Raw genomic sequence first — 17,214 nt, 5'->3', positions numbered from 1 at the left:
GTTACAGACTCCACTAACCCAGAAATAGTACCTCAGGTTAAGAACTTTGCTTCAGGGTGAGAACAGAAATTGTGCTCCGCAGCAACAGCAACAGCGGGAGGCCCCATTAGCTAAAGTGGTACCTCAGGTTAAGAACAGTTTCAGGTTAAGAACGGACCTCCAGAACGAATTAAGTTCTTAACCCGAGGTACCACTGTATCTGACTTTTAGAAGACATCTGAAGGCAGTCCTGTTTAGGGAAGTTTTTAATGTTTGATGTTTTCTTCTGTTTAATATTCTGTTGGGAGCCACCCAGCGTGGCTTGGGAAGCACTATCAGATGGACGGGGTATAAGTTGTTGTTGTTGTTATTATTATTATTATTATTATTATTATTATTATTATTATTATTATTATATCACAACACGTGTTAAACAATCCCACTCTCCATTCATCACCATTCTCATTTTGCATTTATCTGCACACTCTCTCTGCCCTGAGGCTTTGCAGCTATTTACTCTCGTTAATTCAATCTGTAGTCTTTACTGGTGATTGTACAATTTCCTCCTCAGATGTAGAAGGGAAACCATTTGTGAGTTAATACGTATCCCTAATAGAGGAGGAGGAATCGAAAGCTCCATCACTCTGGAGTATTAATGAGAAGATAAAGCCTCAATGTATATTATTTCTCCTATCTGCATAGATAAGGCAAACATACCTTTTAGTGATAAATCAGAATTAAACCTTGAATTGACTCAGATAATATAACAAAGCCAAAGCAAGACTTAAAAAAAAAATGCTTGGCAGCAGGTTTGGGGGGTTTTTTGGGAGGGGGAGATATTTCTCATTTTCTCATTTTACATGTGTAAATCAATCTTAAAATAATCAACCCACATTTTCTTCACCTTCCCTCCCCTCTGCAGTTATTTCTTTTATATCTAGTTATTAACTTCCTATTATATTCCCTTTTAATTACTCTTACAACACTACTACTACAACCCTGCTAAATGTTTTAAGTTGTTTACACTTCATCTTCAGATAATCCATAAATTTTCTCCACTCAGTCATAAAAAGTCTCCCTTCTTGATTTCTCCTACTTTTGGTAAGTTTTGCCATTTCTGCGTATTCCATCAATTTTATCTGTCAATCCTCTTTGGTTGGAACTGTTTCTTCTTTCCACCTTTTGGGCGTATATCATGAGAGCTACTCTTGGCAGCAGTCTAAGTCTGCAGCCATCATTGAACTCAATGGGACTTGTTTCCCCTTTTGTTAAGTTATTAGGTTTTGTTTTGTTTTTACATCTGCATACTTCAGGGCTCCCCTCAAGGATGCCAAAACCTCATTTTCTCCCACTGTGGCCCCATTTTGTCTCCAGTCCTGTCAGCGCAGGGGCACTAAGTTCACTGTTAGAAGCTGTGGTTATTGTCAGTTCAATGTAAGCCTTCCATTCATTGGGCCTTCATGTTTGGTTCTTTGGCTGCCCATTGGATTCATAACCTCTGCCCCCACCTTGGGTGGCTTAGGATGTTTCTCCCAAAGCAGAACAGAGGGATCATTCACGATTCCTCCATTATGGCATCCAACTTTTGTGCAGAGTGTCTGTGGGGAGGAGCTGTGAGCCCCAGAATATTTGCTGGAGGAAGCGTGAGTCACTTGTGCTTCCTCCATTGCCTCATGAGGCAAATATCCGAAGACACCTCTTGTCTCTCTAGCTTAGGAGAAGACGAGAGCGTGTGAAACATCGTCTCACATGCCCAGGCTTGGGAAGTGAAGTAGGAGGCCTGGTAATTGGAGCAGCCTGCCAAAAACATAGAATACCAGTTTGACAGAGCTGCGCTGGCGGACAGCTTGTTCCCAAGGTCAAGTTGCTTGTCACGGCGTATAAAGCCCTACAACGGGGAATTTGCATGGTTCACTTTTCTCAGCAAATCATCCCGGTACGATGGTCCCAGACATGTCTGCAGATCAGAAAGTAACTCCTGGTCGGATTGTGCGCTTCTCCAGGTTTTGCAGTGTAGACCTGATTCAAAAAACAACAACAAACCTCTGGTTACGTGAAACATATTCAATAAACACCCAAGACGTAACCAGATGTACGTTTGAAAAAATAATATATACTATTCATTGAATTGAATTGTAGATGTCAACAGAAGTAGTTCATAAAATTCAACAAAAAAAGTAGAAGACCCAGTGGATCAGTTCATTCTCTAATCGGTTTATGCATATGGTCCATATAAGTGAAAGTGTCTATTCCACCTGTCTGTTCATAGAGTCCAACAATCCACATGAAAGGTTGTTGCAGTTCCACAGAATCCTTTCACAGAGTCTAAGACAAGGATTTCTGGAATATTAGTCTTGTTTCACCATCTTGGGCTTCATCAGTAGTACAAACTCTTGGTAATGCAAATAAATACAATATAGTAATCTCAAACATTTTTACAGCAAAAATAATATAAAAACCATCAACAACTGTACATACCATATATGATATCACAGGACAGTGGATCTTATAGCATAGTAGTAGCGGCTGTAAGCAGCATCTTTTACATAGTAAAGTTATATGGGCAAGCACAATATTGATTCGAGTAACAGGTGTTATCAAACATACAGCTGGTTACGTCTTGTGTGTTTATTGAATAGTGTAGACCTGGTGGGCATCCAGTTAAAAATACATGTTTTAATGCATCCTTTATAGAAAAGTGCATTGAGAAGCATTGCACTGAAAGATACGCAGCTGGCGGAAAGGCGTAAAATAATGCGTATAATAATCCAGACATCTTAAATGCAAACTTTTTGGGTGTTCTCTTAAGAAATCCACACAAAACTGGGGTGGAACAGACCAATAACTGAATGTCAGTGAAAATGAAATGGGATGAATCTGGGCTGATCTGTCTATCCCTACCTACGCAGCTTATGTGCTAGATACTTGGATGGACTGCCTGCTCTCGCATAAACCTGACCAAACTTTACGATCAGATAGGGATGCCATCTTAACAGTGCTTCACTTGCCTACTGCGCAAAATGCAATGACATGTGAGAGCAAGATGTTTGCCAGAAGGAGGTGTACAAGGCCCCATCTTAGGGACTCCACTCCAGATTTGTTTAGCCTTTTCTTCTCCTGAAATCCAACAAGGCAGCGGAGGTTTAGGATCAAAGTTTTCCTTCTCTTAGTTGGGCTACCTTCCCATGTTCCCAAGCCCCATCTGCCCCTCACTTCCCTCTACAGCATGAGAAGAAACTGCCTTCTTGACTTTGGGACAGACTATTGGTCTCGTCTGTTCAATCTGCCGGAGGCTGTCTTTGCATGCAGGGGAAGTCCCTAACTCACTGAGGGTTTAAGACCCATCGGCTACGCTCACCTGGTTTGGCCAACCAGTCGAACCCATTCCTGGGCTGTGACTGTTATCGCATGCTGAGAGCTTCTAGGAGCCATAGATGAGAGCTGAGTGCAGGGTGAGTACCAAAGGTGGACAAACTACCCCAGAATGAGCATGATGTGTTCCCCACAAGAGGTACTTAATTAACCATAACAACAACGACAAGAAGTGTGCATGCACATGAAAGCTCATACCAATAACTAACTTAGTTGGTCTCTAAGGTGCTACTAGAAGGAAATTTTTTATTTTTTATTTCATTTTATCTTTTTTATTTTGTTTTGACAATGACAATATAGACTAGGTAAAGGACCCCTGGACAGTTAAGTCCAGTCAGAGGCGACTATGGGGTTGCAGCGCTCACCTCGCTTTCAGGCCGAGGGAGCCAGCGTTTGTCCACAGACAGCTTTCTGGGTCATGTGGCCAGCAGGACTAAACCGCTTCTGGCACAACGGGACACCATGATGGAAACCAGAGCGCACGGAAATGCCATTTACCTTCCCACCTCAGTGGTACCTATTTATCTACTTGCACTGGCGTGCTTTTGAACTGCTAGGTTGGCAGGAGCTGGGACCGAGCAACAGGAGCTCACCCCGTCATGGGGATTCGAACCACAGACCTTCTGATCAGCAAGCCCAAGAAGCTCAGTGGTTTAGACCACAGCGCCACCCGCATCCCATAGACTACATTCTTACAATGCATAGGGGTCATCTGAATCCTGCTTTTGTGAGCTTGCTAGGATTGCTAGTTGTTAGGGCTTGGTGTCTACTTGCTGAATGCTGGAGTGTGTTGCTGAACCACCACGAAAATGGCCCTCTTATTTTTAGGCATTTAAAAATATTTCTATCAAAAGTTTCTCTGGAAAATCTTAAACAGGAGAGCTATGTATCGGATTTCCTTGGAAGTCAACCGAGAGGCCGAACAAAGTAGAAAGGGATGGCAAGACGTATTTAACCTCATTAGTTTGAGCAGGGCTGACTCTGCATAATCCATCAGCATAGAGGCTCGGAGGAGAAACACGACTGTTTCCACATCTCATTTGCATAATGGATGAGATGTGAAACGAGTCCGAAGGAAAGAGAAGCGCCCTGAAGGGATGAAAGTTTATCATAGCGCAGAAGAGTTCTCTTAGATCGTTGCCTTAAATTTCCACTAACAAGATGACAAATTAATTGTTCCGAATTGCTGTATCAACCGAAATAATAATAATAATCTGAAAAATGGCAAAACGGGTCCGTCTGATTGCAGCAGAGGAAAGGAACAATTTGAAGCTTCCTTGCGCGGCAGGAAGAGGAGAAGGAGGCAGATTTGTGTGTTGTGTCTCTGAGCATTTGCGTTCCAGCACACCAGCTCCTACGCTGCTCCTTTAAGAAGCTTGCCGCCGTTCTAATCTGATATTGGGCCTCAGCTTTATTAGTGAGGCGAGCGAATCGACTCTATCAGACGAGCCTCAGGACATCCAGGAATTGATCATCCTGCAGGAATAACCGCTTGGTGTTTATTAGCTCGGGAGTTCATCACTATCACTCCCTTCATCCGATTCCTGAGAGGCTTCTCAAAGCTATCATTGTGGCATTAGCTCTTCTGGGTGTGCTAGCAGAGATAAAGATCAGGAGATCTAGGTAATGATGGCTCCAGCACAGAAACACACACACACACACACAACCCTTCTCCTCCTCTTTCTCTCTCTGCAGAATTTAGAGCAAGGATAACGGATGTTTTCACCCGTAAAGGAGACAATATGAGTATGTGAGCCACTACTAATTGTCATGTGATTAACATAATTTGCATACCATGCCGTTATCCTTTTCACCTGTCAAACAACTGTCAGTGGACCCATTGCCTTGTCTCTACATTATTCTTTTTTAAAAAAACAAAAACCCAACATCACCGTATTTTTCTGTGTATAAGACGCCCACCCCATGTATAAGACAACCCCTATTTTTTCGAACCCAAAATTAAGAAATCAATAAACATCAAACAGAACAACTCTGAGCTTTTTGCAGGGAAGTCGCCCAAAGTTAGGGTTGCCATATTTTAAGAGCCAGAGCGTTCACCATCCATGTATAAGATGACCCCCAATTTTTGACTTTTTAAAAATAGCAAAAATAAAATAAAATCCTCTTATACATGGAAAAATACAGTACAGTGGTACCTCAGGTTAACCCAGAGGTCTGTACTTAACCTGAAACTGTTCTTAACCTGAAGCACCACTTTAGCTAACGGGGCCTCCCACTGCTGCCGGGCCGCCGGAGCACAATTTCTGTTCTCATCCTGAAGCAAAGTTATTAACCTGAAGCACTATTTCTGGATTAGCGGAGTCTGTAACCTGAAGCATATGTAACCTGAAGCGTATGTACCCTGAGGTACCACTGTATATTTATTGGGGAATAAGGAAAGAGGTTTCAGAGAGGTCTCCGCTCCTACTAGCTCCTACGAGCATGTGTACTACTGAATAGAAACTGTTACTATACCTGCCTTAAGATCAAAAGGAATGTGCTCTCTGTATTTTCAAAGTTTGGCTTTTTCTGAAAGTGGTAGTGCATGTCATATGGGGCAGAGAGAGCATTTCTTTAAGAAAGAGCAATTACTTATCTTTGCTGCATTTATCATACAGTAATTCCATTCTCTCATTCAGGCTATGAAGCCAGGCATTGCTCTCAAAGATCCACTTAAGATCTTCCATTTTCTTATACCTTTCTTTTTTTAAAAGAGAGAGAGAGAGATTTCTTGGATATCATATTTCTTCTGAATCTTTATTCAAGATAGTAATAAAAATGCAAATAATCTGACCCAGCCAATGTTTCAGGGTGCATTATGTTGCAAATGCCGCACCTAACTAAATTAAAAAGCAAAAGACCGCAAAGGAGTTTTGCATTGGAGGTGAGCTGTATGCATCTGTTTATGAAATTAGCAGACCTGTGGAGTTTGGAGGAAGCAAAACCCTGGAGGGCTTATCTCCTGCGAAAATCTTCTGCTCTGGAAAGCCTTATATGCCAGTCTATGACTTCTTTTACAGGAAGGTTTATGGCAACTGGAAGTAAACCTAATTATATGGAGCTTGTTTCCCAAGTAAACATGCATGAGGTTGTACCATTAGACTTCCGTGCCGAATGTTCAGTTCATTCTGGGACAGTGGTACCTTGGTTCTCAAATGCCTTGGTACTCAAACAACTTGGAACGCAAACACTGCAAACCCGGAAGTAAGTGTTCCGGTTTGCGAACTTTTTTTCAGAAGCCAAACTTGCTCAGTTTTGAGAGCCACACTTCCATTTTGAGTTCCACACTTCTGTTTTGAATGTTACACTGAAGTCTGGCTGTTATTGCAATTTATTTTGCGTTTCTGTTTTTGAGGCTCTTTTTTTGTTTTTGTGACTGCGTGGAACCCAGTTCAGCTACTGACTGATTGATTGATTGATTGATTGATTGTGTGATTACAGTACATTGTGTTTTGCTTTCATTCTATGAATCAATGGTCTCGTTAGATTGTAAAGTTCCTGTTAAATTGCTGTTTTAGGGGTTGTTTTTAAAAGTCTGGAACAGATTAATCCATTTTGCATTACTTTCTATGGGAAAGCACGCCTTAGTTTTGGAACACTTTGGTTTTGGAGCGGACTTCCGGAACGGATTCAGTTTGCGAACCAAGGTACCACTGTACTTTACATTGTCGTCGCTGTGCCCCGCTACCCTAGGTAGATCATGGGAAATAGGAAAACATTGGGACATTGGCAAAAGGCCCTTCGTTATTCATGAGACCTTGGTGTCATAGCCAATAGCTTGATGAAGATGTTGACCAAGTGTGCAGCAGCTGTGAAAAGGGTGAATACCATTCCAGTGATTGTTAGGAAAAGAACTGAAAATAAAACTGTTGGTAATGTAATTTGTTGTTGTTTAGTCATTTAGTTATGTCCGATTCTTTGTGACCCCCTGGACCAGAGCACGCCAGGCACTCCTGTCTTTCACTGCCTCCCACAGTTTGGTCAAACGCATGTTGGTAGCTGTCCAACCATCTCGTCCTCTGTCGTCCCCTTCTCCTTGGGCCCTCCATCTTTCCCAACATCAGGGTCTTTTCCAGGGAGTCTTCTCTTCTCATGAGGTGGACAAAGTATTGGAGCCTCAGCTTCAGCATCTGTCCTTCCAGTGACCACTCAGGGCTGATTTCCTTCAGAATGGATAGGTTTGATCTTCTTGCAGTCCATGGGACATTCAAGAGTCTCCTCCAGCACCATAATTCAAAAGCATCAATTCTTTGGCGATCAGCCTTCTTTGTGGTCCAGCTCTCACTTCCATACATCATTACTGGGAAAACCATAGCTTTAACTATACAGACCTTTGTCGGCAAGGTGATGTCTCTGCTTTTTAAGTTGCTGACTAGGTTTGTCATTGCTTTTCTCCCAAGAAGCAGGCATTTTTTAATTTTGTGATGGTGTGATCACACTTGGAGGACTTGTGTACAGTTCTGGTCACCTCGCCTGAAAAGAGATATTGAAGAGCTGGGAAAGGTTGAGTAAAAGGACAAGCGAAGTGATCATGGGACAAAATGGCTGCCTTGACAATCCTATTTTGGTTGACATGCTGCAGCTTCCTCACTCTTTCAGTAGGATATGGGAATTGGTGTGTGTGTGTGCCAAAGACCTATTATTATTATTATTATTATTATTATTATTATTATTATTATTAATCAGTTGATGAATTATCGTATTGGCCCGAATATAAGCTGCACCTGCAAATAAGGCACACCTTTAAAATTCGGGGGGGGGGGAGAGAAAGAAAAGACAATGCCCAAATATAAGCCACTTCCTTAAAATTTCGCACTCACCCCCGCAAATGTAGAAGAAAATCCTACGGGTACCATTCCCTTGCGCTCCCAGGCTGCTTCTGGGGTGGGGGGGAGCCACACCGCTTTGCTGGCAGCCTTCTCCCCTTCCCCCTTCTTTCTGGCAGCTTGGGGGAGACCATGAATATAAGCCGCACTTTAACTTTTCACTTTTGGAATTCAGGGAGGGGGGGAGTGCAGCTATTATTTGGGCCCATATGGGAAGTTTCTCTTTTTGGACTTTCCCTCGATAGTCGTCCACCAACCTTTCCTGTGCAGATTTCAAGCCGAACAATAAACGCTGCTGGATATTTTCCCAAACAGGAGTTAGTTCTATTTATTTTGGGGTTGGGTTGGGGGGGGCTGAGAAGTCAGGCCACAAACGACTTAGATGTGATAGATGTTCCTAAATCCAAAACCCTTGGCATTATTTCCTTAACCACATATCCTAACGGAAGCATAAAAATGTGTAAATCACCCGAGTCGATAGGCTCTGTAATCCAACTGCTTCTATGGGGCCTTTAAAATTTCCCCTCTGTACACACACATGCACAAACAGTTGATTCAAAGCATTGATTGACTTTCCTGCTAGTTATAGGTATCTCTCTGTGCAGTCACCAAATTCACAGATGGGGGAGAACCACACCTGTCCTACTTGACGCAGTCAGAGTGAAGCCCCATGCTTAGTGTATGCAAGATTTTTTTTGGGGGGGGGGTCTCAGACACCAGTTGATCACAGAATTTTAGAGCTGGAGGTCATTTTGTGCAGCCCCTCTTCCCAGTGTAGGAACTGAAACGAAAGATGCAGTTACAGAACCATCCCTGATAGATAGCTGACTGTCTCACCTCTGCTTAAACATGTCCAGCAGTTGAGATCCCATAATTCCTTCAAGACAAGAGTAGATACAAAAATTGACTGAATATGCTGAATTAGATAGTATATCTGAAAAAATAAACCGAGAATTGAAATAGTATCAAAATGGGAGGCCTTCAGCGCATATCTTAAACTAAATTATACCATGTTAAAATCTGTAGCAGTTTAGAGTGATCCCAGCAATTTTTATTAATTGCTTATATCAACATTTATAAATTGTGAAAATGTTGTTGTTTAGTCGTTTAGTCGTGCCCGACTCTTCGTGACCCCATGGACCAGAGCACGCCAGGCACTCCTGTCTTCCACTGCCTCCCGCAGTTTGGTCAAACTCATGCTGGTAGTTTCAAGAACACTGTCCAACCATCTCGTCCTCTGTCGTCCCCTTCTCCTTGTACCCTCCATCTTTCCCAACATCAGGGTCTTTTCCAGGGAGTCTTCTCTTCTCATGAGGTGGCCAAAGTATTGGAGCCTCAGCTTCAGAATCTGTCCTTCCAGTGAGCACTCAGGGCTGATTTCCTTCAGAATGGATAGGTTTGATCTTCTTGCAGTCCATGTGACTCTCATGAGTCTCCTCCAGCACCATAATTCAAAAGCATCAATTCTTCGGCAATCAGCCTTCTTTATGGTCCAGCTCTCACTTCCATACATCACTACTAATTGTGAAAATATTAACATTAAAAATAGTATTTTGATATGGCAGCAAATTTATGTAAAAAGAATTAAGGAATAAATGGGAAGTCGGGTATAAAAGATAATGAGATTTTTTTTACTTTTATTGTAACATGAAATTGTAATCACAAATTTTGGTCATATTTTTTATCTAAATAACAGATTGTGTAGATTTCATTTTCTTTCCTTTTCCCTCCCCTTTTAAGTTGTACCCCCTTTTCAGTATTGTTCCCTTTTTTTGTAAGTAAGCATGGAGAGAGAGAGAGAGAGAGAGAGAGAGAGAGAGAGAGAGAGAGAGAGAGAGAGACCGAGACCATCTCTGGACCACTGCAAAGCAGCTCTTCCCATTAGGAAGTTTTTCCCCAGGCACCTCTTGGGTGCTGGGCTCAGCTGGCAGCCTTCCCCTCAGATAACCCCTTTAAAGCTGCTAGATTCTGGCAGGAGCTATGGACCAGAACGCCCTTCCCAAACCTGCTGCCCTCCAGATTGTGTCTCTGACTTTCCCATCAGCCCCAGCCAGCCCATGGTCTAGTCTCTCCCCCCCATGGTATGCGTGTAGGCGGGGACTTTTCTCAGGGTTCTTCTAAACAGGTAGTTTGATTGTGAAACCAGACGACCTCATGCATGCACTTTTCTTTATTTTTTAGCAGCCTCCACATGCTGTTGACATCATTATGACAGTCTGTATTTCCCTCCCACCCCTAGGTACCGTATTTTTCGCTCCAGACAATAAGGCGCACCTAGTTTCGGGAGGAGGAAAGCTAGAAAAAAAATATTCTGAATCCCAGAAGCCAGAACAGCAAGAGGGATCTCACTTCTGGGATAGTCTATGGCTGTTCTGGCTTCTGGGATAGCCGCACCAAGCCTCTTCAGGACAGCAGGATGAAGGCTCCCCCTGCCCCTTCGGGGCTGCACGCGGCTAAGGCAGAAAGCCAGCCAGGAGAGGTGCTTCGTTGAAGGGGTGCTGCACAGTTCTCCCTCTCTGCGCAGCACCCCTTCAGCCAAGCGGGAGGAGGAACAGAAGCAGCCCATTCTGTTCCTCCGGCTTCGCAGGACAGGCGCATCGCTGTGAAGCAGGGCTGGCATGTCGCTGTGCAGTTCTCCCTCTGCGCAACGACTCTCCTTCGCAGGAGAGGCACTGCACAGAGAGGGAGAACTGCACAGTGCCCCTTCAGCCAAGCAGGAGGAGTAACAGAAGGAGCCCCTTCTGTTCCTCCTCTGGCTTCACAGGACAGGTGCGTCACTGTGAAGCAGGGCAGGCATGTCACTGCTCAGTTCTCCCTCTCTGCGCAGCGAGGGAGAACTGCACAGTGCCCCTTCAGCAAAGTGGGAGGAGGAACAGAAGGAGCCCCTTCTGTTCCTCCTCCAGCTTCGCAGGACAGGCGCATCACTGTGAAGCGGGACATGCGCATTGCTGAAGCGGCGCTGCACAGTTCTCCCTCTCTGCGCAGTGCCCCTCCTTCGCAGGAGAGGCACTGTGCAGAGAGGGAGAACTGCGCAGCGCCCCTTCAGCCAAGCGGGAGGAGGAACAGAAGGGGCTCCGTTCCTCCTCCCGCTTCGCTGAAGGGGCGCGGGGCTGTGCAGCTCTCCCTCTCCGCACAGCGCCATTTGCTCCATAAGACGCACTCACATTTCCCCTTACTTTTTAGGAGGAAAAAAGTGTGTCTTATGGAGCGAAAAATACAGTAACCTGAATTCACCCTTTCTGTTGCCCACAACCCATTTGTAACCCACAGCTGCCAAGCAGAGCCTTCTCTGGTTTCCAGCTGGCCTTTCTCCAACTGACAATTTGGACTTTTGGCGCTCTCTCTTGGGGTTCTCTCACCCAGCCGGACTCTCCCTCTCTGCAGGCAAAGACAGGCATGCGCATTCTACGGTGTGTTGCGGGCAGCAGTTTTCACTCGCGATCTCCGCTTTCCAGAGTGTCTGTTCTCTGGGCAGAAAACTACTACCACTGCACTTTACATGCCATGTCTGTCTTCACCCTGAGTTCACTTCTTCAGAACTTGTCGACAGCCTGCCTTTTGGCCCGGATATTACTTTCAGTTAACTTGGCCACCTCTTGCACAAGGTTCCACTGCAACGGGGGTGGGCTGCAGTCAGTCTTCAAAGGCCTACGTTCTTTTTCTTTCTTTCCTTTTTGCCAGACCCCCTGTGGTCCATCAATGTGTTTTAAATTTGCAATGAAAAGAGTGCACATTCAGGGTCTCCGAACAGGTATGGAATAGCTAGTCTTTATGATGTGAGCCTGAGCTTTTTGCCCTACTTTTATTTATTTTTCTATTTTCTTGCAATTATAGCCCACCTAACTTCCATCAAGGAAGCAGACATGTGCTCCCTATCCAAGCGCTGACCAGACCCGGACCTGCTTAGCGTCAGCAAAGTGTTGGGCTGATGTTTCCTCTTACCATACCATGATCTTGCAAGAGTCCACCTCAGTAGAGAATCACAAGTGGTTCAATTGGACCCCTGCCTTACAGTTATTGAAATTGAATTGAAATACTTTATTGTCACTTGTACAACTTGTATACATGAGCACCCCACACTCAACTCTTTGTCTTAATTCCCCTCGTTTACTGACGCACACCCACCAAACCCAGCGGATTCACGGGACAGCCCATAATATCTTGTGCTGTATTCACCACCCTCTGTAGGCACTTCCTATCAGTTGATGTCATACCAGGGTACCACACGATGATGCAGTATGAAAGGACACTTTCTACTGTAGACTGGTAGAAGAAGATCATCAAATGTTGATTAACATTGTTCTTACACAATTCTCTGAAAGTTCTTGAGTATCTTTTGGGTTTTTCGTGGAAAACGGCCATAGAAAACTGTTTGCCAGTCGGGCCCAATATAGTCTACTCTTACTGCTAGTAGATTTCCAGACTGTTTCCCATCAACAGCTATTAGCTGGAAATGTCCAGGATTGAACCTGCAACCTTCTGCACCCAAAGCACTGAGTCACGAACCCTTTAACTTCAGGCTAACCTCTAGTGGCTAGGGAGATTGTTAAGTGCCCAGAGAAAAGGAGACATGCTGCCAAAATAAGAAGACCATACATTAAATAGGGACATCCTAAGGCAAAATGGGACATTCTCAGAGAATTGTGAAAGTTTTGATGATCTCCTTCTACCTGTTTACAATAGAAGGTGTCCTTTCATACTGCATCACGGTGTGGTACGCTGGTTTGACATCAACTGATAGGAAGTGCCTATGGAGGGTGGTGAATACTGTACAAGATATTATGGGCTGTTCTGTGAATCTGCTGGATGAAATAGTGGAAGAACGTTGCCTCAGGAGAGTGAGGAAAATTCCCAGGGATGATTCACACCCTGGCCGGCACTTTCTTGATCTCCTGCCCTTGGGCACAAGATATAGAAGCATGATTATTTGCACCAACAGGGTAAAGAACAGCTTCTATCCTGGGCTTTTAGGCTGCTGAATGAAAAGATAACAACAGGGCAACTGACTTTTGGGTTTGGTGGGTGTGCATCAGTAAACGAGGGGAATCAAGACTAAGAGAGCTGCGTGGGGGGTGGTTGTGTAATCTCACTATGTACAAGTTGTACAAGTGACAATAAAGTATTTCAATTTCAATTCATACCCTCCAACAATTCTCCAGTGAAAATAGGGACATCCAGTGCTCTTTTTCTAGAAAAAGAGGTGCCTGAACGCACCATGAACACCTCGCTTGTTCTCTTAGAATGGCAATGGTGCCCACCTGAGAGGTGAAAAAAGGCCCCTGGAACACCCTGTTCCATACCCTCCAACATTTCTCTGATGAAAATAGGGACATCTTAAGGCAAAATGGGACATTCCAGGATCAAATCAGATGGCTTCTGTAAATCCGGGACTGTCCATGGAAAATTGCGGCACTTGGAGGGTCTGGCATGACAATTTAGAAATTATTCTAGTCTAAATAGAAATACAATGCATCTTGCCATGGGAAGGGGTGACAAGATCCGTGTACCTGCTCTGTCTGCTCTCCAGGTGCAGCCAAGTGTTGATGGGCATCTTAAAGGCTTCTCCAGCTCTCCCTTCAGATTGCTGTTTTATCTTTGAACCAAACTTGGACTCTTCCTCAACACCCCCGGGATGGCATGCTCATGTTTGCAAAGCTTTGTTTCTTCGTTTCAATCTATTTAGTGCTTTTATAAGTACTTAAACGTGCCGCCATCTGGACCGAGCATTCGAGAAGGCGTGGGTTTGCATTTCCAAACAGGGCTGTGGTGAATTAGAAACAAGAGTGAACTCTCAAGATGCAAAGCCAGTGGTCCTGTGGAGAACTAATGTCGAGCCGAAGGGTGGGCAATACGTTCTTTTGAAGTCATCTGTCAGATTGGTAACGGCTCCCCAGGAGAATGCTGTTCCTCAATGATTTGTGTGACCTTGCGAGGTCCAGCTAGGTGGCAACCAAGCGTGCACGCACGCCCACGAGCATCTTTGGAGGAAACCGAATAAAAATATTGAAAGTATTGACTCCCCCTGAAGGGAGTAGGCAGCACTTTGGTCTTTGACCTTTGAAGCAGCCTAGGGTAGTCAATAAAATCCGGCTGTTAGATGCTTGGGCCTGCCACTGATTTTGAGCTGAGAGTAGTTTAACCTTGAACCAAGAGCCAAGTAACCACGGCAACAGGAAGTAGGCCTCTACATCCAAGGAGAAGGGATCCATAAATCACGGGGTCCCTAATGCAAACACTGTGTGCAGGTAGAGATTTTGAGAGGATAAGTGGTTTGTGAGGGATTACCTTTGAAAAATGGATGACTGCCTCTTGATAGGGTGAAGCACAGTTTCACAGAGACGTGGGTTAGGGGCGGGGGGAACTGGGGGTTGGGTTGGGGGGCTTTTTTTTTTAAGCAATGGAGGTCAAGAGGTTACAGCTGCTAGTTTTCATAGTGCTTTTTATACAGGATCTTCAGCTTAATTATCAACAGATGTTAAATCCAGGAGGTGGTTAGCATTGTATTCTAAATATACAAGCTCTCTCTCTCTCTCTCTCTCTCTCTCTCTCTCTCTCTCTCTCACACACACACACACACACACACACACACACTAAAATTGTTTCCATCTTTGAAATATTGGCATGACTGCTAATTTGCTGCACATTTCTACTGTGTCTGACACCATCTCATGTGGTTTGTGCATTCTGCTTTGTTATCTGAAATATGTGCAGCGGAGCTGCTCATCTCGAATCACCTCTGGCTTTCACAGTGCAAAACCATGCTCCACCTTGTTAGAATCTGTACATTTGCAATAAGGAAATCCCAGGTTTTCCTTCCAACACGGGTAGTGGTGTGGGATATTAGGGATGGATTAATCTGTCAATTTTGGTTTATCTCAGTTTCCCGCTTATCTGCAGCAATATGCAAAACAAACAAAAAACTCCTTTTTTTAGAATTCCTCATGAAAACCCATCATGGTTTCAGTAGGAATTTCCCCCTCATAAACGTATTTTGGTACACAGCTTCAGCTGATCTACATGTTTTTGCAACCCATTTCGCCTAGTACGATGCATTTTTGTATGTAACGTTTGCTAATGCAATACATTTTTGTGCACAATGCTTGGGTGGAGAACCTTGCCGTAAAATTCAGAGAAGTGTGAATCTTGAAGGAAGGCTATGCTTCAGTTTGTGTTTTGGTTCAGGAAGTGTGAATTAGGTATCTTCTTACTAAATGCAAAAACCCCCACAGCAATCCACCCTTCAAATTTCTTCTTCTAGTGGTAATAATAAAAAAGCTTTTCATATTCAGGATCCACATTGAACTCCAACCATCAACATGGAACCTGTTTTTGAATTCTTAAAGCTTTCGCCCTTCATCATTCTACTTTTCGTTGCCCCAAGTCCAGGGATGTGAAAGATTCAGGGTGTTGTAGTTCAATCAAGGTGTGTGTCAGTGAAGGCTCCGTTCAAATCCTGTTCAGCCACAAAGTACACTGGGTGACTCTGGGCCAGTCATATTCTCTCAATATGCCTTGTTTCGCAGGATTGTCCTAAGGATAGAATAGGGCAATCTCAAGGTGAGATACAAATAAGATAGCTGATGAAGATTTGAGTGTGTTGTACTCAACAAAACATCACCTGCGTGGCCCTGATGTAGTAAGAAAGCATGCATTGGGCTAGCAAAGTCTGGAGGGTTGTGCTGTAGGGTAACTGGTTGGACCATAATGATATTCCTGTCCGTTCTCGTCCTTGTGATCGTGTGGTAGATACCAGCATGTACAGATGCACATGGAGAAACAACCCTAAATAGCGACGTGATTATCATCTTTCCTCATATTGTTTAAAAAAATAGACTTGCAAGGCAATAATGTGTTGGCCAGGAATCAATGTTTATGTTATGTCCTGAAGCAAAATGACTGAAACCCAATAATAATAATAATAATAAATCATAATCCTCAAAACTGTATTATTAGAAGCACATTTACAAGCAGGGAATACTGGGGTGCAGGATTTCCTGCGAAACACAGCGGGGCATTTATTGTATATTTCTGATAAGACCAAGGTTGTATTTTTCTTCTTCTCCTGCATAATAATTGATTAGTGTTGCTTATGTTTTTGCTATCCAGGAATTGCCGGTTCGCATCTAAAAGCAGACCAGACTTCGCTTCATAATAAAAACGAGGGTTCTGCTTCTTCTGTGATGACCCGTCGAAAACCAGCATCTCTTGATAGTATTGTGATATCCTCAACCCCAGTATTATCTCTTTTACCGTCGTCAACAGCAGTCACCTCAGAAGCAGGTAATTATGTTCAAATGAGCTCAGGTGTTTCATTTATTCCTGTTTTATTACATTTATAGCATTTGTAAACATCTGGAGGACTCCATGTCGACAAGATGCAAACAGGACATGACTCTCTCTCCCCAATTGGGATTCCCAGAAAGTTGCCTTCAGAGGCACACTGGAATTAGAGCACAGCCATCACAACAAGTTGTATTCTTAATAATAATAATAATAATAATAATAATAATAATAATAATAATAATTTATTTATACCCTGCCCATCTGGCTGGGTTTCCCCAGCCACTCTGGGCAGCTTCCAACAGAATATCAAAATACAATAGTCTATTAAAGATTAAAAGCTTCCCTAAACAGGGCTGCCTTCAGATGTCTTCTAAAAGTCTGGTAGTTGTTGTTCTCTTTGACATCTGGTGGGAGGGAGTTCCACAGGGCAGACGGCACTACCGAGAAGGCCCTCTGCCTGGTTCCCTGTAACTTGGCTTCTTGCAGTGAGGGAACTGCCATAAGGCCCTCGGAGGTGGACCTCAGTGTCTGGGTAGAACAATGGGGGTGGAGATGATCCTTCAGGTATACAGGACCGAGGCAGTTTAGGACTTTAAAGGTCAGCACCAACACTTTGAATTGTGCTCGAAAACGTACTGGGAGCCAATGTAGATCTTTCAAGACCAGTGTTATGTGGTCTCGGCGGCCGCTCCCAGTCACCAGTCCAGCTGCCGCTCCCAGTCACCAGTCCATGTAGAGCGCATTGCAGCAGTCC

General features: G+C 44.0%; 1 protein-coding gene across 2 annotated transcripts in view; it reads left to right on the top strand.

Annotated features, from left to right (window-relative positions):
- Positions 1-17,214, top strand: part of SETBP1 (SET binding protein 1) — a 257,196-nt gene that overhangs the window by 231,320 nt on the left and 8,662 nt on the right. For both annotated transcript variants that reach the window (XM_081929548.1, XM_081929549.1), the window contains one exon: positions 16,284-16,457. In XM_081929548.1, coding sequence (XP_081785674.1) covers positions 16,284-16,457 — 174 coding nt within the window. The remainder of the gene's footprint in view (positions 1-16,283; positions 16,458-17,214) is intronic.

This window comes from Podarcis melisellensis, assembly GCF_964234715.1.
Source record: "Podarcis melisellensis genome assembly, chromosome: 11".
NCBI lineage: Eukaryota > Metazoa > Chordata > Lepidosauria > Squamata > Lacertidae > Podarcis > Podarcis melisellensis.
Note: the sequence above shows the minus strand (reverse complement) of the source record. Positions and strands in the feature narration are given on the sequence as shown.